The sequence below is a fragment of the Rhinolophus hipposideros genome (genome assembly GCF_964194185.1).
Source record: "Rhinolophus hipposideros genome assembly, chromosome: 9".
Taxonomy (NCBI): domain Eukaryota; kingdom Metazoa; phylum Chordata; class Mammalia; order Chiroptera; family Rhinolophidae; genus Rhinolophus; species Rhinolophus hipposideros.
This window is the reverse complement of record NC_138055.1, coordinates 766,509-791,804: the sequence shown is the minus strand read 5'-3', so window position 1 is coordinate 791,804 and position 25,296 is coordinate 766,509. Positions and strand designations below refer to the sequence as shown.

General features: G+C 53.2%; 1 protein-coding gene across 2 annotated transcripts in view; it reads right to left on the bottom strand.

The window, feature by feature from the left end:
* Nucleotides 1–16,261, bottom strand: part of BRD1 (bromodomain containing 1) — a 46,915-nt gene extending 30,654 nt beyond the window's left edge. For both annotated transcript variants that reach the window (XM_081058335.1, XM_081058336.1), the window contains exons 1-2: nucleotides 16,133–16,261; nucleotides 11,969–13,349 (exon numbers count right to left, since the gene is read on the bottom strand). In XM_081058335.1, coding sequence (XP_080914461.1) covers nucleotides 11,969–13,335 — 1,367 coding nt within the window. In that variant the 5' untranslated portion in view covers nucleotides 13,336–13,349; nucleotides 16,133–16,261. The remainder of the gene's footprint in view (nucleotides 1–11,968; nucleotides 13,350–16,132) is intronic.
* Between the last annotated feature and the right edge of the window lie 9,035 nt (nucleotides 16,262–25,296).

The window sequence follows — 25,296 nt, the reverse complement described above, 5'->3', positions numbered from 1 at the left end:
CAGGTCCGCAGCTCAAGGACACCTGGTCACATGGCCTCAGCAGGTGGCAGGGACAGGACACCCGCCAGCAGCACCCAGCCTGACTCCAACATCCCCGAGGGCTGCAGCAGAAGGCGTGCTGGGCACCAGGCCTGCACACAGCCCTGCGCGCGAGGCCAGTCCTGGGCAGCTCACAGGTGCCATGTTTGCTGGGCCCATTTTTGCCATATTTGACTGAGGCATCATGCAGGGACAGTTCATGCACAACCTTAGTGCTCCATGGGCCTACACACACACACACACACACACACACACACACACACACACACACACACACGCTGTTACTTCAACAGCGAATGAAGCAACATCAATAAAAGGATTTATTTTTTGTAACAATTTCAAGGTACAAAGAAATGCTATTTGGCAACATGCCTATAAATAAAGGTTCTGAACCTCATGAAGCCAGCCACCATCGCGCCCCGTCAGCATGTGTGGGCCAGCAAGAGCTGGTGTGAACAGGCTGTGACGAGACTGTACCTAAAACCGTCCTCCGGTATTTACTGGAAAGCCGCATTCTGAGCAGGAGTCTACCTCCCCAGCAGCGGAGGGGAGCCAAGCGCCCAGGCAGCATGGGCACCACACCTGTGCCTCCCAGAAGGACGTGCAGCCGTGCCGACACGGACAGCCACCCAGCACATCCTGCTGCGCTCACCCCGCCAAACCAACCACCTTTCACAACACGTGGAGAGCAGAGGAATGCACCAAACCACCTAGGAAACGTCCAGCCAAGCGACAGATAGGGACCCGAGACAGGACGCAGGGGGACCCAAGGTAGAATGGGGCGGCCCAAGACAGGACTGGGGGTGATCCGGCTCCCTCGACAAACTCCAAAGGGAAAGAGACCAAGAAGGGAGACTTGAAGGACTCATGAATTTCGAAGGCCCAGTGAACCTTGTTCAGAAAAGGGAGGGCAGGCCAAGTCCCACACAGGTGGGGACAGCAGTGGCCCTAAGGGCAGGAAGGGTCACTGAGGGGCTCGGGGCCTGGCCAGGTCCTGTCTTCCCCAGTGGACGGTGCTGATGAGCATGGCTACCCTATGTAATTCACTGAGCTAGGTAGGAACTTCTTCCATGCAACCTTCTGTCTTTGCATTCGACTTGCAACCTGTTCTGACTACGGTTTTGGCAGGAGGACATTGAAAGGATCAGAGAAGCTTGATTGTCTCAAGCGTTTCTGTGTCTACCTGATAAACCAGGTGTCTCCCTTCAAATGGAAGAGAAACCGGCAAAACTGAGACATACCCGTAAGTGCCGGTGGGAAAGCCCTGGGAGGGACACGGGAGGTACTGGATGGCTGCAGGCTGCAACTGCCACTCGTAGCTTCTGAAGACACCGAAGGAGGACCCAGGAGGGTCAGTTCATAAAACGTCAGCTCGGACTTCAGTACACGGCTTGGAAGGGAGTTTTAGCAGTTGAGTCCGAGGCTCCACCCACTTACACACGTGGCCAAGGCCTCCAGTACTCGTGTCTATGGTAACAGAAACCGGAACAGACTGAGGAAGACCTGTGCCATCACAGCAAGCACATCCGACGCAGAAACCAACCCTTTAAGTGTCAGTTGGTTAAGAGTCTTCAACTTGTCCATCTATTTTGCTCAAGTGTGTGCGAACAATTGTAACAACAACCTGAGTAGGAAAAAACTGTAACACTCAAAGTCCAGTGAGACTGACGTGAAATAACATAGAGATAGCAGCTGGGCAACTGTCAGCCCTGAGTGGAGAACACCAGGGCAAAATGCCACAAGTGACCAGCATTTCAACACGTGCACTTTCAATATTCCAGAAACTATGCCTTTTTGCCGTCTGACCACGGGGTGAAAAATACTGGATTTCAACTCAAAAATGTGGAAGGCTCAGCACTGCTTTTCAAAATTACTTTGATGGGTTACATACGAAACGCCTCTTAGAAAGGAGAAGGGCTGGGCCGGCCAGGTGGCGCAGGCGGTTAGAGCTCCGTGCTCCTAACTCCGAAGGCTGCCGGTTCGATTCCCACATGGGCCAGTGGGCTCTCAATCAAAAAAAAAAAAAAAAAAAAAAAAAAAAAAAAAAAAAAAGAAAGGAGAAGGGCTGACTCATCATGCTAAGTATCCAACTGATGAAGTCAGAAAAAAAACACAAAGTAAAAGGCAACAAAGGGGGACCCATGGGCCCCTGTCCCCGTGCGGTGGCTGGTTAACGGGCGTACGGCACACTCGCAGCTGCCGAGACCTTTTAATGTTCTCACCACCTCCCAACCACAGCAATCACGTAAGGGGAAAGTGTGTGAACTCACGTTATGCTAAACACCTCACAACATACACGTGTATGAAATCATCACACTGGACTCCTTCAACTCAGAGTCAATTACATCTCAGTAAAGCTGGGGAGGAGACAGAAAAAAACATAATGAGGCAAGAAACAACACACGAGAAAATCTCAACAAAACCAAAACTCTGCTCTTTGAAGACTAGTAAACAAACTTTGATAAGCACTAGTCAAAAAAAAGAGAGGAATTAAAAATAACCATGAATTTAAAAAAAAGACAAAACAATGTCACCCATGGAAAAGGGCAAAGGGAACAGAAATCCAATTAAAAATGAGTATCGTTCAAATATATGGTGATGGAAGGAGAACTGACTCTGGGTGGTGAACACACAATGGGATTTATAGACGATGTAATACAGAATTGTACACCTGAAATCTATGTAATTTCACTAACAATTGTCACCCCAATAAAATTAATTAAAAAAAAAAAATGAGTATCGTGAAAACTGAGATGTAAAACAAATCTGTAGAAAATGGGGCCGGCCCGGTGGCTCAGGCGGTTGGAGCTCCATGTTCCTAACTCCGAACGCTGCCGGTTCAATTCCCACGTGGGCCAGTGGGCTCTCAACCACAAGGTTGCCGGTTCAACTCCTCGAGTCCCGCGAGGGATGGTGGGCTCCGCCCCCTGCAACTAAGATTGAACAGGCACCTTGAGCTGAGCTGCTGCTGAGCTCCCGGATGACTCAGTTGGTTGGAGCGCGTCCTCTCAACCACAATGTTGCCGGTTCGACTCTTGCAAGGGATGGTGGGCTGTGCCCCCTGCAACTAGGGCAACTGGACCTGGAGTTGAGCTGCGCCCTCCACAACTAAGATTGAAAGGACAACTTGACTTGGAAAAAAGTCCTGGAAGTACACACAGTTCCCCAATAAACTCCTGTTCCCCTTCCCTAATTTAAAAAAATAAAAAAATCTGTAGAAAATGTAACTTACCAAAACCAGTTTGTGAAGAAATCAGGGAAACCTGAATACATTCATAGAATAATTTTAGAAACTGAAACAACATGTAGTCTAAATTTCTCCTCATATTCCCAAAGAAAAGGAAAAGAAAAAGGTGATTTTTCAGAGCAGGTTTGCCACTGGAAGACTGGTGGGCGCGAGCTGGCACCACCAGGCTGGCACCACAGAATCGGAAGAAAGGCGGTGTGTCCGGCCGCCGGGTGAGGTCTCGTGCACACTCGCTTGTGAACACAGATGCATGCTAAAATAAAAGGCACTGACCAAATCCACTCAAATTCAAAAAAACTCTGCCCATCTTGAACAAGGGGGTTCGTCCCAGGAAGGCAAGGGAGGTCTTGAGTAGAAGTTCTAGAAACAGAACCCCACATCAACAGATAAGAGAGCAGAATGGGACCACCTCAAAAAATGTGGAAAAGCAGGTCAACCATGCCGTGCAACACACAAGGAGAGGTGAGGGTCCTGCCAGCAGGGCCACTGGGAGCTGCCCTCAAAACCAGGACCGAGATGCTCTGTGAGCTGCAGGGGACATTCCCACAAGTGAGGACAGCTGATGCTGAAGGACCTGCCGCGCACTTATAAAACAGCAGCGAGAGGCAGCGAAGGTCTGAACAGGTGGTGACACTCAGCGAACAATCTCAGCAAGAGAAGGATAGTATCACACACACAGACAAGCTCACCTGGTCCGTGGGGTCCATGGAAATTGCCAAATTCATCAGGAAACCCGACTGGAGGACTCCAGGACGCACATGAAGGAACCATGCGTCAGGAGGAACCCCACTGCCGGGCCAATCTGGGCGACAGAGGGTGCCTCCTAGCAGGGAAACCGGCCAGGGGCTGGAAGTGGGTTTCTAGGGAGTGAGACAGTGAAAACGAAGACCGTCCTCAAGTGACTGAAGGCCTAAACGTGAGGGACACTGAAGGGACAGATGCACTGGGAACAAAGACCCCCCCCCCTCCGGGGGGGCTGACACGCTTCAGGGAGGCGACAGCAGCAAATCAGGGTGTTTGGAAGAAACAGGTCAGTGTTAAGGCCAGAGTAGGGCAGGAGGGCCAGGGCAGGGAGGGCCATTCGAAAGCTTCTAGAAAATGGAGAGGCTCTCAGGAAAATGAAGGATCATTTAAACAAGATGTGACAAGACTAGCCATAAAATAAATAAATAAAAACATTTAAGAAAATAAAAGGCGATCCCTTATAAAGCGCCAGGGTCCCCGTCAGCTCAGCCCTAGGCTGGCAGTCCTGGGCTGAGCTGTTTGGATAAAGACAAGAAAAACTGAAGGATGGCAAAGCTCAGCCAAACTGTCTCTTTCACAGACAGTGTGCACAAATATAACCTAAGAGAATCCACAATGTATTACACCAATCTAAAAACAAAAACCTAGACCTATACTAACAGCAAAAAAACCTCATTTTGAAAACACTATCACACCCAATTGTTACAGAGCAAACCGTGAACTTTCTTGAAGACACTAAAGAAATCCTAGTGAGTGCCAAGGTGGGCCACGTCCATGTTCCTGTTCAAGTAACGTCAGTGGTGTGGAGTCCGGCTTCCTGAAGGAACGCGGGCGTCAGGGGGACTCAACCAAAGGCACAGGAGGGCAAAGGCTGAGTGCAGCCCGGGCGAGGGAAGAACAAGGTGGGCTGGCCCGACACACATCTGGCTCAGGGAGGCCGTCGAGAGGGAGTGTAAAGCACGCCCTTCCGGATGCACCCAACCATTGGCTGCAGGACTCAACTCCGGAGGACACCGGGGGCCGACACCGGAGGGCTCGGGGGAGGGACAGGGTCCTCAGACCAGACCCAGAACACACACGCCGTATTGGAAAACCACTGAAATTAATAAACTTGAGTTCAATACGACACATCAAAATGAGGGCTGCTGAAGAACGCTTGTTATCCTGTACACCGACACGTTCACGGATGACATCACATCACTGGGATCAGCCTCAGAGCGATCACAAGGCAGGAACAGGCCAGGGAGACGAGACAGGCGCAGTGACCGTTGAAGCTGGGTCACAGGACAGCTGGGCTCTGCTCTCCCTACTTTACACGTTTCCAGCTGGGCTCTGCTCTCCCTACTTTACACGTTTCCAAGTTTGAAGAGTTTCTAAAGACACTGAAAGTGAGAAGCCCAAGGGAAGAGACGCCACGAACACAACCCCAACCAAAGTGCCACATGCGCTCCAGGCGGAACCTCCGCCCTGGGGACATGCACAGGCCCCCAACCCCAGGCCAGAGAAAAGGGAGACACACCACGCGGTACTGGGGGCAATGTGCCAACACCCAAAACCAAGGCTCCCAAGAGCGCCTGCACTAGCGGCATGGACGCCCCCAATGTCACCCGCCCACCACCAGGGGGCACTTCAGCGAGAATGAACCGGAATCTGCATTCAAGGTCGGTCAGTGGGCAAAGCGTAGCCCACCTGGTGTGTACCAGTGCAGAGAAACAGAGCAGTATAGGCTAGAACCACCCCAACTTACAATGAGTGGTTGCTGTGAGCAAGGGGGCTACTGGGAACGGAGTGCCCCAGAAGTGACCAGAGTCGTCATTCCATATTCTGCTTTCTAAAAATTTTCTACATTTGATATATGAGTTTAATGTTACTCTCTCTCTAGTTTTTTGTTTCTAAGCTTTTTAAACAAAAATCATGAAAAATAACAAAAATGCAATTAAAAATTATTCCCACCTCCACATGTGAGAAGAACGCTCTCATGACGTCCCCAGCCACTATCTCTGATGGCGGGACTAGAGCCCACCCTCCCTTTCCAACACTTTTTGAATTGTCTGAATCTTCATGATGGGCACGAACAGCTCAGAGGTCAGATGGAGGTCAGGGTGGCACCAGTGAAATCCAACCCTCCAAACATAAAAAGCCCCAACTTTGCCTCCAATCGTGGTTCTGCGCCACCCCGGCTCAGCATGGCTCAGGTCAGGACTATCCACACCTCCTCCAGACAGAGGCGACTGTCACAGAGCCCCAAGATCACTGGGGTGCACGTATCCACACCTCCCGGCTGGGCCTCATCATCACCTAGTCAGTAGGGTGGCTGCCTGCGGCAGGGGTCACCCCTCGGCTACCTAACCAAGAGCTGAGATTCCCAAGGTCCGGGTGACAGGGACAGCCAGCTGTCCTACCAGATGCTTGCCTGCCTGGAGTGGCCCCGACCTCGCCCCCACACCCAGGAGCCCAGCTGTGGGTCCTGCCGGTGCACCTCTCTGAAACCAGCACCTGCCAGCCCCACGTCAGGAGAATGGAAGGATCCCGCTGATGGGAAAACAGAGGGAGGGCTGAGCTGGGGAAGATGACCCAGGCCAGAGCAGACGGACCTGACATCTGGGCCGTGAAGAGGAACAGGGCGGCCACATGGCCTGCAAAGGTCTCCCAGACCTCAGATCAAAAGCAGAAATCAGGGCCGGCCCGGTGGCTCAGGCAGTTAGAGCTCCGTGCTCCTAACTCCGAAGGCTGCTGGTTCGATTCCCACATGGGCCAGTGGGCTCTCAACCACAAGACTGCCAGTTCAACTCCTTGAGTCCCGCAAGGGATGGTGGGCTGTGCCCCCTGCAACTAAGATTGAACACGGCACCATGAGCTGAGCTGCCTCCCAGATGGCTGTTGGTTGGAGCGGATCCTCTCAACCACAAGGTTGCCAGTTTGACTCCCGCAAGGGATGGTAGGCTGTGCCCCCTGCAACTAGCAACGGCAACTGGACCTGGAGCTGAGCTGCGCCCTCCACAACTAAGACTGAAAAGCAGAGTGGAGATGCCAGCGACAGCTTTGTCACCAAGAAGCAGGGGCGATCGCTGCCTCCAGATGGTGGATGAATGGCACCGCCACGGTACCTGGAACACCTCTGTCAGCCATGAGGACCCGAGACAAACCCCAAACGAGGCGGGCTCTACTAAAGGGAAGGGCTGTCTTCTTCGAAAACAGGACATCTCAGAAGACACTGAGGAAACAGCTGCGGAAACGTCCAGACCAAAGGAGACTGACCAGCACAGGTCCTAACAGGGGATGGCGCAGCGCCTCAGTCCTTCCCGCTGGCTGCTAATGGACCACGCAGAACCATCACTGTGCCTGCCCCGAGTCAGAGCACAGGGGCGCAGGGAGTCCCCGCAGGGGGCGTGGCCACGTGTGCGTGCTACATGTGTGCGCAGGGCACGTAGGACACGTGGTCAGCAAGAGGTGACGGTGGGTACAGAGGATCTGGGCGTTCTTTCCTCTCCTTCCCCTGCAGTGTTTGACACACGTGGCGTTTTCCCAAACAGAACACCAAGGTGAAGATGACACCCCGCCGCCCCGTGCGGTGTGCCTGGCAGGGCACTTCCCGTCGCCTGCCCCACTGCTGACTACTGTTGGGTACTGACTCAGCAGACACCACAAGCGACGTTTTGCACGTCAGCCACGGCTGCACCCAGGCTGGCGTGGTGCTGAGGGTGTGTGTGGCAACTGCCTCCGCTGGTACTGAAGACCTCCCTCTGCCGAAGGTCCGCACGTGGGGGTCGTGAACAGGACGGCAAAAGCGTGCTGGCCAGTCCTCCCCACCGTGTGCCGCAGAGCATGTTCTGCACACGGTGATGCCCAAGGAGGGACCGGGTCTGCTGGCAGGGCCATCGCAGCACACGTGCATGGCAGGGGAGACACCAGGGCAGAGCCCCCGGGACGAGGAGGCCTGCGCGCTGTTGGGGCCGAGCAGGGCCTGGGCCGAGGGGTGTAAATGCTCGATGACCACGGAGCCTGGCCCCCGGCACTGCACTCGGAAACAGGAGTTGTAGTTCAGTGAACACAGGCAGCTCTGAGGACTCACTTAGAAGCGTACCCTGACAGTGCGGACACAGCTTGAAGCACCCAGTTTTCCCGGCACTATTTTATGTGTCTTCATTTTGGCTCTTTCATCAAAACAAATCTGCTCACCACATGTACCGTAGCCCGCTCACCGGAGGAGCGCCCTGCATGCAGGCTGGATGGGGACAGACTCGCACAGCAGACACCCGGCCTCTCCCCCCAAATTCAAACCATAGAAAGCCTGAAGTCCTGGGGGGCGGGGGATGGAGAACTGGAGCACCCACGACAGCACCGGGCAGACGTGGAGCACAGTGTCCCTGGCCGCCACCAGAGCACGCCCCCTCCCAGTGACTTCTCAGCCTGGCTTTTAGTGCTTCCTTCCCGAGCAGCCTTTGCATTAGCCCTTCCCCTGGGGGCTCTGGGGACAGCTGCCACCCACAGCCGGCGGGGGTTCCGGGATCCCCCCAGCAGGCATACACAGGGGCCGATACGTGCCCCACTGCTGTGGGGCCTCCAGAGCAGGCACCCACCCAGCGGCGCTCAGCCAGCACTTCCCTCGTGTCCTCAGTCCACAACACACGGGGACTTCCATAAAACTGAACAAAATTAACAGCCAGCCACATAAAAGATACACACAACTCGAATCCTGACTTCTTCCTGTTAGTCACAAGCAAAACCCTCCATCCAGTGGCTACGAGGCGCTCACTCTGCCATTTCCATTCTCTGATGTCTGGACAGCGAGGGCGCCCGGCAGTAGTGGCCTGGAGGCGACAGAGCTGGGGACCCAACCCACACCCTTACCCCGAACTCAAGTAACAACTATATTTCAGTGCCCGTAAAAAGAGTCCAGGCAGCTGAGAGGACCCGGCCGGAGTCCACACCAAGACGCCCTCTCCTCCACAGAGGAAGAGCGACATCACCAGATCTGGTGCTCTGGGAACTCGGGGGAACCCGGTGCGTGCCCTCCCGGCCTGTCCCCTCTCCCATGAAGCAGCATAAAATGGGGAAGGAACCAGAGAAAGACCCGACCCGAAGGGCACCACGTGAGGAAAAGGCAGGACTCCTAGCAGACGCAACAGCACGCGCCAAAACTGGGAAGGCAAAGAAGGGAGGAAAGGAGTCTTCGCTCCTTCAGACTTAACTTTTCCTGTCTTGCCCAGTTTTAAATACATTTCTATGTTGGAAAAGTTTTTATTTTAATGGAAGCGGATGAGAGAGGGCAGACAGACACGGCTCGGGACAGCTACTCAGGACTAACGTAAAAAAACCGCGGCTGCTGTGTCCGCCAGACTCGATGCGCCCCAGCTGGGCAGAGCGGCGTGCCTCCAGGCCCCCAGTTGCCTCTGGCGACTCAGAGTTCTCAAATGGGTAAGCAGAGCCTCAGAATACCCCCCATCTTTATCCCAGAGTCTATTATAATCAAAAAGTCAAAAATAATCTGTGACTTCAAAAGTAAACATCTCGCTCTCCTCTCAATAAGAATAGATTGTAACTTACAATCCCTTTATTTTCTTTACTTGAAAACTTAACTTTTAAACCACTCAAATTACGAAAGCACTCAGAGTCCCTGCCAGCCCACCACCCCCTCCCCCAGCCTTGTCCAGACAAACGTCCTCTCTGCAGGGAATAAGGGAGACACATCCCTCCTCTCCTGGTCCCAAATCCCTCCTGGGATCTTGCCTCAGAACATACGTGGTCCCGAACCCCTCCCTGCACACAGCCTGCCTGCCCAGCCTTCCCCCAATCTACACTCCACGAGGGCTGCCTGCACACACCCCCAAGGTCAACACCTGGGTCCTAAGAAGGGGCCACCAGACCAGCCACACCTCCCACTGACCCGCCGCCCCAGCACCTGCCCTAAGAACCCACAGGTTATCTAATACCAGTCACTGACGAACAAAGGGCAGCTGGGAGATCTCGCTCAGGTGGTAAGGTGACCAGAAATGACAGCGCCTCCCAAAGACTCCAGGCAAGTGAGAAGGCAAAGCCTGGGGCCACAGACACTTGTCCAGATGCGTCCTTTATCTCTATTCCAAACCGAAGGAACAGTTCATTCCTAAATCAGGAAAAGGAAAAAACGGAATACAGACAGACTACACATTTAGAACAAGATCCATCTATGTCGCCTGCTTTGAGATACTTAGGTCCAAAGCATGAGCCTTCTTTTCATTCGGGCCTACTCATCTTAGACCCTCCAGTGCCCACATTTTCCGACCTGCTGATGGCCTGCACCCCACACCCTCCTAGAACAAGTGAGGACACGCGGGCTGGGCACAAAGGCAGTACCCTGGACTTCTGATTGTCCAATTTGTTAGATCACATTTGTTGTCCTGTCTGCTTCAATTTCATTAACGCTGAAACTTTTAGGGCCCTTACACAGAAGCTTCAGATACAAACTCGACACTTTCTGACTCACAAGTAGAAATCCAAGTGAAACTGTCTTTTGAAAGTCAGGTTGGCAGATTTGCAAGAGACACCTTGGTTCTGACAGTGGTGTGGATGAGAAGGAGCACGAGGACTTTTTATTCATTGTTTGAATTTACTGATTCTGTAATGAGTATGTGCTACTCTGTAAGAAGGAAAAAGATTTCATTTCGGGGGGGAAAAAAGCCACACTTCTGGTTCTTCATAAAAAAGGCTGGCTCCACTCGGGACAAAACCAGGCTTCTAAGTGTGGGTTCCACTATGCCCTTACCACCTAATTAGTGGGTTGACCAAATTCATGACACACTGAAACCAAACTGCACTATTTAATCACAACATGGTGGTAAACATGAATTGTCTTACCTGACAGATATACAGGAAACGATATAAAAAGCTAATATTCAATATATTGAAGACACTGTTTACTTTTTAACAAAAATATCCTGGTAGTGTGTCATCCACTCCATGTGTAAGATAAATATAATTTTACCTACATGGGACTCACTTTCGAATAACAAGATAGTCAAGGTACCAACAAGTCTCGCGAGCAGACGTCACTTCCATCTTGACCTCATCAGCTCGACGCTTGACTTCCCTAACCAAGCTGTTCAAAGCCCCAAGCCCTGTCGTAAGAGCTACTTCCTCAAAGCTCAAGGAAGCGTTGGAGAGGGGCGTCTGCCCTGCCACACTCACACGGCACTCCCTGGGCCCGGTGTGGAACCCAGCGGTCACTTACCTCACCTTCTGAACAAGGGCATTTTTAAAGATAATGGCGTTAAAGCAGGGGGTCCGCAATGAGAGAACAGGCCAAGAGGACGACAAGGACACTGAGGCACAGAGGCAGACGCAGCAGGAAGGGACTGGCCCTGGGACACGCGCCAGAGCGAGGGAGCCTGACCACAGCAGGGGCAGCAGAGCCAGGACCCCACCCTTCTAGGTCAGAGAGCCCCACACTGACGCGGCGACGTCTGCACTACGAACGACAACAGTCAGAAAAACCAGCAAGATTGTCACACGACAGGAAGGCGGCCAGCGCCCCTGCACGTGGCTCCTGGGGGCCCCACCCTGATCTCCACCTGTATCTTCTTACTCAGCCAAGCTGCTTCGCTTTCCAACAAAACATGTTAAAAATTCCACAAGGTTCCCAAACTTTGGTGAGAGCAGGATGAGGAAGGGCACTTCATTGTGTCAAAGGCGGCCACACCCGGGCTGGACGGGGCCCCAGACTCACGGTCACCCCGACACTGTCTGGCCTACCCCCGGCACCGGTGTGGCCCCTAGGGAAACCATACATCCTTCCAGGTCTGACAGACTCGAGTCCTTAGTGACATCCATGTTCCCACAAAGTGAATGAAGAGGCCAGGTTTCAAGGGATGCGAGGATGCGGGCCCACGGCCCGACCGGGCGCCTCCCTGACATCCCCACTCGAGGCTCCCCCTGGAGCCCACACCTGCACGCGCTTACCTCTGAGGGGGAATATACGGAGCGCAGACGGGTGGCAGGGCCGCACAGGGCTCGCTCAGCGTCTTCTTAGCCTTTTTGGCTTTCTTCCTGACCTTGGACGTGGATCTGACCGTTTTGACCGAGCTGTCTTTTCGACACACACCGTTTTTCATCTCAACGTCCCCGTAAATGTTCAGAGGCCGCCGGGGACAGCCCGGGGGCGTGTGCACATCACAGTAAGCGGTCTTTCTGACGGAGAAGGTGGTGGCGCCGCCAGCCAGTTCCTTCACGGGCTCCATCTTCATGTAGAGGCCGGCCTTCTGGGCGCATGTGACGTGGAAGGCCGTGTAGCAGTTCGCCTTGTGGCACTGAATGCAGGCGCCCACGCCCTTCTGCTTGCAGAGGTAGCACGTCAGTCTCCAGCGGGCGGGGGGGATGTTCCGCACGCCATCGATGGGCTCGATGAACACCGTGTTGGCGAAGCCCACCTCCGGGATCCACAGGGCGCACACCACGTGGCCCCAGCGGTCGTCATCGGTCTTTTTGAAGGCACCGCCCTTGTTGGGGCACAGCACACAGTCGGCGGGCCGCGCGCGGGACTGCAGGCAGTGGCGGCACAGCCACTGGCCCTCAGGGATGTAGGGCACCCCGTAGCACTCCTGGTGCACGGCCAGGTTGCACATGTCGCAGAAGAGGATGGCGTTGCTGTTCTGGCACTCACCGTCCATGCAGATGCAGCACACGGCGTCCTCGTCGATCAGGGACTGCTGCTCGCCCTGCTTCTGGTTCTCACAGTGCGACTCCTTCTCGAAGCGGTCCATCAGGAACTCGAACACGGCCTGCGACACGGCCGGCACGCACTCGGCCCTGCGCTTCTCGTTGACCAGCTCCAGCCAGGCGTAATCCTCCTCGTCCATGTCGTACTCCACCTCGCCGTCCAGCTCCTCCGCCGACTTCTCCACGAACTTGTAGTAGGCGGGGGGCCGGCGGGGGGCGGCCGGGGGGCTGTACTCCAGCACACGCACCCTGGGCTCGGGGAGCACGCTGGCTGAGGCAGGGGCGCCGTGGGCGCTGGGGGCGGCCTCGCTCTTCTTCCGGACACGGTTGTTCTTGTGGCGCTTTGCCCTCAGGCACACGGGCGGCCGCTCGCTGTTCTCCTTGTTGCTGTTGCACTCACTCATCTCCTGGGCAGTGAGGTCGTCCTCCAGGATGACCTCCAGGGGGTCGAAGATGCTGATCCGGTGCAGGCGCCCCTCGATCTCGATCTCCACCATCCTCTGCGCCTGTGCGTACGTCAGGGTCTCGCGTGCCGGGGAGTGCTTAGTGCCGCACGGGGAGGACGGGAGCCTTGCTGCAGCGGCTCGATGGCATCGTCCTTTCCTCCTCATTTGGTACTGACTCCCTAAGACACAGGCAGAAGGCACGTTAGTTAACTGGGCAGGGCAAGCACACACACACGAAGTCCAATCCCCCTGCTGACCCGGCTCAGATGCACCAGAACCATCCATCCCGACCCCACCAGGGACTCCCAGGACCAGAGGGGAGGACAGGCCGCGTGAGCAGTGACCCTCGAAAGGCATGTGCAGCAACAAGTCCCTCCGACCCCGATTCCCACGGCCTGCCAGCTACCTTCCTAGACCAAACCAACAGATCACCGCGATGACTGCAACATCTCTCCAGACCGAGTGGCCCACGCCTGGGCCCAGGGCTAGACTCCAGCAGGCAGAGAGGTTGTCACAGTGAGGCAAGGTGCTCAGACGCTCCCCGCTCCCAACCCACATTCCCAGGACGCCCTCTCCCCCCACTGCTGCCACCCTGGAGCCAGGGCACTGGTGCTGGCAGCACTGTGCGGAGGGGCCAGAGGCCTCAGTGGTCTGACCACAGCCTGTCCTTCCCCTCCGTGAACACGTCCTCCACAGCAGGACCCAAAAGGTGAACCCCATACTTGTCTGATGGACAGTCTTCACCCCAGGGAGAACCCATCCCAGCTTCTCCAGGGCCTCAAGGGCCAGTCAGCCTGCCCCTTCCCCTCGGGCACTTCTGAGCTGTTGGCTAGACTGCAGGACCAGGCCAGGCCCTCCTCCTTCTCAAGCACACCGAGACACATTCAACGTGCCATGCTTTAAGGCGAGGGCCACCCCGAGGCCCCACACTGCCCACAGAACCACCACCATCGTCCTGCCAGCACAGGCTCAGGTGCCTGAAACCTTGGCCAGAGATTTACAATTTGCTCTTTTCAGATCTCCGCTGTGGGACTGTCACTATTTTCAAGTAAGGCTCCAATGTGGACCACCACCAACCAAACAGGTGTCACCTTAGGAACTGACAAGGACCTGTCACAGACCTCTCAGACTCCTCCCACCAAACATCTTACTGACAGGAAGCAAAGGGATTTTTCAGAGACTGGCTTATAAACAAACATGCTGAGTTGGAGTCCAAGGCCTGCTGCTTCATGTGGCCCACCAGGTGGGGTGGGGAGCCCGGCCTTGGGCGCCCACAGGAGTCTGAATGACAGCCCCTTGCCCACCGGGCTGGTCTGTGCAAAAGCCTTAGCGAGCAGGCTTCACTCTACATCCCGAAAGGAAATCCCAGTGGACTCCGATGCACTGTTTAAGACTGACTTATCAGACTGCGGCTTTCTTGTGTCAAATGGAAACGGTTTAAAATATGAATTCCTTGCCAAGAGGAACATGGCAAACCCTGGGTCAGCCAAATCCCAGTTCAGAGTTCCTGGGGAGCAGTCAGCAAAGCCACCAGCCAGCTGGCAATGGCCTACAATCCTTCCTGAGGGGACCTGGGTGTGTCCCCCAGGTGTCAACACTCAGGACAGCTTCGCGTGTCCTTACTGGAGGGAGAAGACACACGTTGTTATTCACATTAACAGCAAACATGAAATTTTCTGCTCTACAGCCACGTATCCAGTAGCTGTTAAGTACATCCAGCCCTTCAAAACCCACACTGTCTCAATGGGCACTAAGCTCTAAGTGACCACCTGCTACAGGAATGGCCTCACACTTAATGGTCACAGCACCTCTGCAATTTGAAAGTGTACTTGTGACAGGGAAAGAGGGCATTTAGCAGCAGTGCCGAGCACAGAGTGACCCATCGCCTCATCACTTCCCGACACCCTCAGGCCGTCTGTGGCCCTCTGGCTCCAGACACCCTGGGCACTTTTGTACAGGGACAAGCATTTCCACGGGAGGGAATCGGCAAAGACGGTAAGCCAGCATCTCCGGGAACGATTCTGTTAAGTGCGCACTGAAGAGGGTTGGCCGTCACAGTAATGACCGGCCACGGTAATGACCGGCTCTCGCTGTCCACGCAGCTCATTTCCTGCCCGGTCTGGACGTGTCACTTCATCTCCGAGCCTCGCGCCCTGCACCACGTAAGTGTGAGCGGGGCCGGAGCACACCCCCGGGCCGTGTGCAGCCGGGGTGAACACCCCGCTCGCAGCAGCGCCTGGCGGGGCAGGTGCCCGGCCGCGGAGGGAAATACCCCGAAGTGCACGGACGCCGCTTTCCGCGATGACCGGGGCGGGCTGCGTGCGGGGCGGACGGGGCGTCGCCGGCGCGGTGCTGGCTTCCCGGGCGTGAGAGCGCCGGCACTCGGCGGGCGCCGCCCGGAGCCGCCCTGCCCTGAGCTGCACCGCCGTGAGGCTCCGTCCCCAAAGCCCAGGCGCGGCGCGGCCGGGGCACAAGTCCACCGCGGCGTGCTCACCGCCGGCGCCGCCCGGAAGCGGAGGGCCGCCTCCCCGCCGCCTCCCCGCCGCCCGGCCCCGACTCCCGGCCCCGACTCCCGGGGCCCGCAGGACACCGGCCGCCGGCCCGCACCGGCCGCCCCGCCGGCCAGCCCGGCGAGCGCATCTGTTACATAACGCGACCCGCGGGGCGACGGGGCGCCCGCGCTGCCGGCCGGGTGACGACCGGCTCTGGCGCCGGTACCGCCCCGGCGCGCCCGGCCCGCGGGGCCGCCCCACAGCGCCCGGCCCGGGGCGGCCGGCGGGGCGGCCGGGGACCCAGTGGGCGCCGCCCCCGCGGCCCCGACTCCGCGGCCCCCCGGCCCCCGCCCGCCCGCTCGCCCGCGGACAATGCGCCGCCGCGGCCTCAAACATGGCGGCGGCGCAGCCCCGGGCCGGCGGCCCTCGCGGCGGCCGCGGCGTCCCCGGCCCGGCCCCCGCCCACTCACCTTCGGGGCCGCGGGAGCCCGGCGGGCGGGCGCTGGGGCCGGCGCGGCCGAGGCGGCGCTAATGGCGCCCGCGGCTCCTCCGCCAACGGCCGCGCAGGCCCGGCCGCCGCCGCTCGGGGCGCGGGCTCCTGTCGGCGGGCGGCCCTGCGGACGGCGGGCGGGGCCGGGAGGCCGGCGCGGGGCCCGGCCGGCGGAGGGCGCGGGGCGCGGGCGCGGGCGCGGGCGCGGGGCTGCTCGGACGCCCGGGCCGGCTGCTCGCTCGCTCCCCAGCGAAGCAAACAATGCGGCGAGCGCTCCGCCCGGCGCGCTGCGTGCGAGACGCGCCCCGCCCGCCGCCGCCGTGACGCAGCCGGGGGCGGGGCCGGGGCGGGGCGGGGGCGGGGCCTGTGGGGGGCGGGGCCGGGCCGGGACGCAGCCGGGCGGAGGGACGCGCGCGGGAAGCGGCCCTGGGGGCTGGGCGTGGGGGCCGGACCGGAAGGGCAGGGACGCTGGACGCGCTCCCGGGAGACAGGGAGCCCCCCGCGGAGGGGTGCGGGCGAGCTGGGGACGGGCGGAAGGGGGTGCTGGTGGGGGACGGAGGAGCAGCGCGGACCCTGGAGGGGCGCCTGCTGCGTGCGGGCCGGGCGGGCCGTGGGCAGCCGGGCCTGAGGGGCTCGCCCCAGCTCGGCCCTCCTTTGGGCGATTTAGGCCAGCTAGGCGGCTAATTAGCATTTTGAACACCCTCCCCGGCATCCTGGGGACACAGAGGGCGACCTGAGCTTACTCGCCCACGGGCTGCTTCCACTTTGGCCTTTGTGGAAACTTAAAATCCGGGGGTTTTGTGACAGTTTTCATCCGGAGATTAAACCCCAAAATGTCTTGAGGGGACAGAGAGGCCTAGATGTCTCCTGGGTTTCCTTGGCGGGTTTGTTAGTGCGGTGGCCATGAGGGAGCCCCTGGCCGTGTGTGCAGCCCAGCCCCAGGGGAAAGAAGCAGGCAGGTGGCCCCCAGCCTGGGGCATCAAGGCAGGCTCCTCAGGAAGAGAATGGACAGCCGCCCAGGCAAGAGGCTGGGTCCTTCTCAGCCGGTCAGCTCTTCCCCTACATGGACAGGCAGGGCACAGCCACTGCTTAGGATCCCCCACCAAACGCCTTATTGGGAGTGGGCTGCCCCTCTGCACCCAGATGTCCTTGGGGGAGATGGAGCCTCACGGGCCTTTTGGTGACTTGTATCCCACTGCATCCAATGTACAGCCTGGAGACTGAGGTAGGACTGCAGCCAAGGTCACCCAGTGGTCAACCCTGGGCAAGGTCCCACCTCGAAGCTGGTGTCCCCTCCAGAGACTTCCTTGGGCCAAGGTGGGGCTGGCTGGGCACTGGGGCCCGGGCCACATCCGCACCAGACACAGAAGCTGCAGGTGTCTCCCCGCTCTTCAGATGTCTGCTTGTCCGAATCCAAACATGCCGGGGCAGCCAGTAGCTGAGGTCAAGCAAGTGGGGCCTGCACCCTTCTCTCCTCCACCATGGGCAAGCCAGATGCAAATCAACAAGCTGGAGCGGCTCACCACACAGAGCAAAAGTAAGAAACAGTCTGGTGAAAGAGAAGATGAAAGATAACAAAACCCTTTTCCACAGGACAGACAAGAGAATGACTTCTCAGACAATGGAAGTAAGTGATGTCCAGGAAAAGTTTAAAAAGACCTACAAGCATGTCAGTAGCTCAAAACAACAGTCACTCCTTTTGCTCACAGACCTACTATGTGGAATACAAGGATAAAGAGACTAGCTCAACCTTCAGAGAGAAAGGATCTTCTTCAATCAGACTGAACCTGATTGGCCATTGTTTTGAAAGGAGGGAGAAGCTGAGGTGGTTCCTTAGCAAAGAATGGATTGACTAAATTCTAAGAGAATTGAACTTGGAATTCCATACACGATGAAACAAGCATTCAATGAAACAGCAGGATAAAGGTGTCTTCACAGCCTGTAAACATCCAAGTTTACCACACATGGTCTCTCAAATCTTACTGAGAGACACACCCTAGCAAAATGAAAAGTGAATCTGAGTAAGACATGGATGCCAGCAAAGAAACCAGTTTGGACTGTTAAAAGAAAAATCAAATACCAACTTGGGAGAAAGTCCCAGATGAACTGAATAGAGCATCCAGCAAGAGGAGAGGGGAGCAGGAAGTGAAAGTTCACTGAAGTTCTTGTGTTGTTAGAGGAGTTTCGAATGGATAGAAAAAGCTTTAAAATGTTAAAATAGACAAGTTTCCACTAGAAAAATGGAAATAGGATCTACCGATTCTAAGACAGATGGGGGATAACTGAAATGAAGAAAAATTGAGAGTGCCAACCAAAGGCAGAAAAGAGGAAAAGATGAATACACAATAAATAAGGACCATAATATGAGATGACAGGAATGAATTCAAATGTTTGAGTAACTGGAGACATGATTGAATTAAAGTAATCTATCAAAAGACTGAGACTCTCAACTGGAATACAAATGCCATTAAATAGTGTTTACAAGAAATACACCTAAAAATGTCACAGAGGATTAAAAATAAATGGAAAGTATGTATCACCCAACTCAAAGTAGCAAAAAAGAAGGAAGAACAAAAAACTAAAAGAAGGTATTTGCAACAGGTGTACCTTGCAAATGATTCATATCCAGAATATATAAAGAACGCTTTCCAATTCATTAGAAAAAGACGAGCGAATAGAATGATGGGCAAAACCGATAATCAGGCTCCTTACAGAGAAGAATGTGAAAAGGGCCAATAACCTCAGTAGTAATTCTGGAAATGCAAACTGAAACCACACCAAGTGAGCACAGGTGTTCAAACCTGACAATACCCTGTGATGGCAAGAAGGTGGATCGACGGAAAAGAAACATGGTCGCAATGTCAGGTGGTGCAGTTATCTTGGTGAATAATACGGCATTACCCAATGAAGCTGTACGTGTGTGTCAGTTATCACTGCGTAGCAAACCAGCCCGAAAACTTTGTAGCTGAAAACAACACTCATGCCCTTTGCTCATGGATCCGCTTTGTGGGCAGGATTCACCGCTGGTCCACTCCGTGCTCACCAGCTGGGGCATCTCCACTAGGGACTGGAGGGGCCATGTCCAAGATGGCGCACACGTATGGTGGTAGGCTGGTTCGAGCTATAGGCTGAGAGCTGAGGGACAGTGGCAAGGTTCCAAGAACAAGAGTCCCAAGAGAAATGGAGGGGCCTGTGTCACTTTTTATATTGTCAACTCAGAAATCGCAGAACACCATTTCTGCACAAGCCTGTCCTGATTCAAGACGTGGGGGGATGCTGAGCCGTACTTCCTGTGGAGAGAAGTGTCAGAGTCACATTTTAAGAGGAGCACAAGTGTGGGAAACTTTCTGTGGCCAGTTTGGGAATGTGCCAGCTGCCATAATGTATGCACCCGTTTCCAGCTGCAGGCTTAAGTGGGTATGTGCTCCTGGGTACATTCCACGCCTAGATTGGGCCAGAGAGGTCTGGACTTGTTCATCAGAAGACATGTGCGTCCATGTTCAAAGCAACACTGTTTTGAACACCAAAAATGCTGGCAAAAACCATCCATGTCCGTGGACGAGACCATAAATAAAGTGGGTGTGTCTGCATGCTGGAATAGTGCACGTGGCTACAATGAATGAACTGCAGCACTTGGAGCCACATGCAGAATCTCAGACAATAATGCTGAATGGGAGAGACAGCTGACAGGAGACTGCAAAGTGTGATTCCATTTACACTCGGCAGTGAGCGATAAGAAAGGTGTGTCAGCTTGCACACACACCTCTATCTTCTTCGATATCTGTTAACAAAACTTGAATTCATGCTGGGGGCTTGTTTCAATCCAGCAGGGTTCATCCTACCCTTCCCCTTCTAGATGACTGTCAACAGTCACCCAGTGGCTCAGTCCCCTGTGTGTGGGGGCTGTGCCAGCCAGAGACTTGGCCCCAGACACATCGACCACTGCCCCCACTTACAGGCACCAACCAAAAGCTCAGTTCTGGGGACTCCACACCTCCAACCCAGCCCCACACCATTGGACTGGCCACTGAAAGCTTGGGTCCAGAAAAGGCGGGTTAAAGGTACAGTGTGATTGTGTAATGTGCTATTTTCTGGCAGAAGTAAGATCAAATCCTTTATTCTTGACCCACTTCTAACCTTGCATTTGGTGGGCTGTGTGTTCACAAACCAGTGACACATTCTTGAGATGGTGTTTTCTCACTTCAGAACTCAGGAAAAGTAGTCTTCACTGACTCTTCAGTTTCAATAGGAATCTAGTTTGCACAGTTGCAATAGAAATCAGTCCTCCTTTTTACCAGGATATCATTAGACAAGTCAGCTGTGCAACCAAGGCCTTACATTGGAGTCACGTTTGAGAATATGTGTCGTGGTTCCGTAGGACCCACCCAGCTTAGGAGGAAGGGTTGTATGTGGTGAGCCAATGCCCATGCAGCCCTCAGACCCACACCGGTCAGTCCCTGTACTGCGGGGCGCCAGGCTGCGCCTTACAAGTGGTAGGAAGACGGGCTCTGTGGCAGACACCAAAGTCCTCAAAAAGAGAGGGATGTACCTGCGTGCACGGGTACGGCAGGCAAAGCTGCGGGCGACTGGCTTCGTTTCGTAACCTGGGAAGAGCAGAGAAGACTAGAAATTAAAATCTTAGGCATAGCAGAGGCCCAGTCCTATGTTCCTTACGATGTCATCGCCAGACAGAGGTTGAATTTCCGGCCTTGGTCGTTGGGTAATGCCATGTGGTGTAGATGTGCTGGCCCAGACAGGAGGCTCATACATGTCAATTAAGCATTTTTTACAGCACCTGTGTGGATGAATCAGGTCCAAATGCAGCAAGACTAGCATTCTGTGCTCAACAATAATCTCTGGAGATTATCATCATGGGAAGGGGCCTAATAAAAATTTTCCAAAACATGAAAAAGTAGGACGGTGGTGGGTCCTTTGGGTGGGAGACTGAGTGTTGTCTAGCAGACCTGCCAAGAGGGTTATCTGATTCTTGGGGGTGAGGTGTTTATTCAGTATTTACTATTGATTATGATTTTTTATAATTCGGGAGGACAGACTTGTAGAAAACGATGGCTGGGTAAAATGATTCTTGTCTGACAGCCGTGCAAATGAATTTTGCTCAGTTAGTAAGTGATGGAAGTTATTTCTGTCCAATGGAGAAGATGCCAGTTTTACAGCCCCTGTAGAATGTTGGCCTGTTTTTAATCTACTTTACAAACTTACCCAAGCAAGCTTTTCTTTAGCCACTATACATAATTCCTCCTCTGCCCAAGCTTTTGAGCCAGCCTCACCATCATGCTGGTTTCCTCATGAATGATTTAAAGAAATCTTTGACACATTCTTACTTGAGAGCTGTAGAGTCATATTTTTAACTTTTTGAAAATTACGCTTTCATAGCTCCTCGACTTAGCTGCCTCCCCAGCATCTCCTCTGGGACGTCTTAACAGGCACGTCAAACTCAGCGTGTGGACACTGAGAGCCCCCAGCCACAAACTTCTCTCTCATCTTCTCCATTTGTTATGGATTGAATTGTGTCTCCAAAAATATATGTGGATGTCCTCACTCCCAGAGCCTGTGCACGTGACCTCACTGGGAAATAGGGTCTCTACAGATGGTCAAGCTGAGATGAGGTGGTTGGAGTGGCCCTAAGCCCATGGCTGTGTCCTTGTAAGAAGAGGGGAATTTGGACACAGACACAGGGAGCAGGACAGATGACAACAGAGATGAAGTGAGGCCGCCGAAAGCGCAGGACGGCCCAGGACGGCGGCCACCAGGAAGCACGCTGCCCTCCAGGACTCCTGGGCCCAGACGCGCAGCCCCCAGACGGTGCGACAAAAAAATTCTGTTGTTTTAAACACCTAGTTTGTGGTACTTTGTTGTGGCAGCTACACCCTCTCAGTAAATGGTAACTCCAGGCTTCCTGAGTGAGAGGCAGTGCCTTCCTGCTCACACCTGACCCATCAGCAAATCCTGTTGGTTCCCCCTTCACAATGTGCGCAGAACCAGCCCTGTGTTCCCACCTCCTCTGTTACCTCCCGAAAGCCAATCAGCACCCTCTCACCTGTATCATCTCAGTATCCTGACTAGTATTGCTGCTTCACCTTTACTCCTCTATATGTTTTCTCTACACAGCAGCTCAAGTGATCCTGCTACTCTTGTGCTTAGAGCCTTCCAGTGGCTCCTACCTCTCCCAGTCTTCAACTCAACAACCAAAATAGACAACCAGATTAGAAAATAGGTACAGGATGCGAAAGATGTTTCTCCAAAGAAGTTACCCGAGTGGCCAATAAGCACATGACCGATGCTCAGCGTCATTCGTTACCAGAGAGATGGGAGACAGTCAGACGGCAGCGCCCACCCACTAGGACGGCTAGAACCTAATGGATGATAACAAGTGTCGGCAAGGAACAGGGCCATTGGAACTCTCTTGCATGGCTGGTGAGAATGCAAAATGGTGCAGCTGCTTTGAAAAATAGTCTGACAGTTCTTCAAATGATTAAAAACAGTTATCGTGTGACCCAGCAATTCCAATCCTAGGCACAGACCCCAGACACATGAAAACACCTGCCCACACAGAAAGTTGTACATGAAGATTCATAGCAGTATTATTCATCAAAGCCAAAAAGTGAAAACAACCCAGATGTCCACCAACTGATGGATGGACAAACGAGATGTGGTCTGTTCATAAATGGAATATTATCTGGCAATAAAAAGAAACGAAGCACTGACATACACTACACCATGGATGAACTGTGAAAACATTATGCTCAGTGAAAGAAGCCAGAGGCTTATATGATTTCACTGATATGAAATGTCCATAATCGGCAAATCTATAGAGAAAGAGGTTAGTTGTTGCCGGGGGCGGGGGTGGGGATGGGGAGTGACTGCTAATGGGTATGGGCTTTCTTTGGGCATGATGAAAATGTTCTGGAATTGACTGGTAAGGGTGCACAACCCTGTGCATATACTAGAAATTACTCACTTGTGCATTTTAAATGGGTGAATGGTGTGATATGTGAGTTATAGCTCAATAAAGCTGTTTTTAAAATACATCGAATAATTACATAAATAAAAATTTTAAATAACACCAGAGACTTCTACTTCAAGTGTAGATGATGTGAACACATTTCTCCTTCTTCTCCAACTAAATGCAAATTTAAAAACTAGGAAACAATATAGAAGACAATTTTAGGACTGGTGAGAAAAGGAAGGTAGGCCCGCCAGGGACCAGTACTGAGGAAAATCACAGCAGCTGGCCTCTCCCACCCCCCACCCAGTAGCCCAGGCTGCCCAGGTTCGGTATGTCCTGACCAGCCAGTGGCAGAAGGCAGCCTGGGCCCTGTGTCTCCCTGCCCTTCCACCAGCAGTTACAGGGAGCCCGACTCTCCTGTCACAGGGGAACTGGCAGTCTCAGGAACCCTGCTGACACCGGTTCACAGGCAGCATTCTGTATCCCATGGTGCGTCCTTCCCCATGGCCCCCTCCCCGCTCTGGGCAGCCTGCACACTCACCTCTGTCCCTACAGACAGCATCAGCAGAATGAGTTAGAAGCTCCAGTGGCATCAGATGAAAAATAATAAAAAGACCAGCGTGGCAAGGCCAAGGCCCTGAAAACTAAATTATCATTGGAGCCATAAGACACACACGTGGGCCATGATGTGCTGCACCTCAACGGGACGACTGTCTGCTAAAATCGAAGGTTTAAGTAGCATGCAGCTCTCCTAACTGTTTAGATTACAATTTAAAAAGTTCTGTCATACCCACAACCAGGAAATTCATAACCTGAATAAGAAAAACAATCAACAGATACCAACTCTGAGATGAATCAGATTTGAAATTATCTAACAGGGATTCTAAGGCAGCCATCACAAAAATGTTTCAACAGGCAATTACAACTTGTCTTGAAACAAATGAAAAAACAGAAAATCTTAAAAAGAAACAAGTTATTGGGAGAAAACAACAACAACAAAAAAAAAAACAAATAGAAATTATAGAACTGAAAAATACACCAAGATAAGACACTTGCTGAATGGGCTCAATAGCACAGTTAATATGACAGGAGAAAGAATCCATGAACTAGAACACAGAGCAATAGAAATTACCCAATCTTAAAAAGAGAGAGAAAATAGATTGGGGGGAGAAAAAAAAACTTAAGAGATCTGTGGGACTATAAAAAAAAATTCACATTTGTATCATTGGATCCCAGGAGGAGAGGAGAAAAGTGTGAGGTCGAACAAAATATTTGAAGAACTGATGGCAGAAACTTTCCAAATTTGACAAAAGACATAAACATATATATATTCAAGACACGGAGTGATTCCCAAACAAGAAAAACCCAAAGATACCCATGCCATACACATGCTAATTAAACTTCTGAAATCTAATAACAAAGAAAGATATCTTGAAAACAGAGAGAAGCAACACATGCCTGTAAGGGAGGAACCGTCGGAATAACAGTGGATTTTTCATCTGAAACCACAGAGGCCAGAAGGAAGTGACACATTTTTCAAGTGCTGAAAGGAAAGAACTGTCAACCATGAATTCTATATCTAGTGAAAATATGAATGAAGAGGAAATAAAAACATTCTCAGACAAAGAAAACTAAAATAACTTGTCACTAGCAGAACTATCCTTAAAGAGTAGCTAGAGGAAGTTCTCCAAACAGAAAAGAAATTGCAACAGAAGGCTTAGGGCTTCAGAAAGGAAAGAAAAATGCTGGAATGGTTAAAATAGGGGTAAATGTAATAGATCATCTTTTTGTTTTACCATGAGTTTCTTAAATCCTATTGGATGGTTGAAGCAAAACATGTAACTATCTGATATAGCACTAAATGTATATGTAGAAAATACTTTGGAAATCATATTTTTATAATGGGAATGGTAAAGGGAGCTAACTGGATAGAAGGTTTCTGCATTGTGCTCAAAGTGCTAAAACAGTATCAACAGACTTTGATAACTTATATACGTATACTGTGATACCCAGAGAACCACTGAGAAAACTACACAAAATGTTATACTCAAAAGCAGCATAAAAAAATCAAAATGGAATTCTAAATGATGTTCAAGTATCCCACAGGATGGCAAGAAAAGAGAAAGAGAGGAATGAGAATAGAGGGAATAAACAAAACAAATAATAAAATGGCAGAC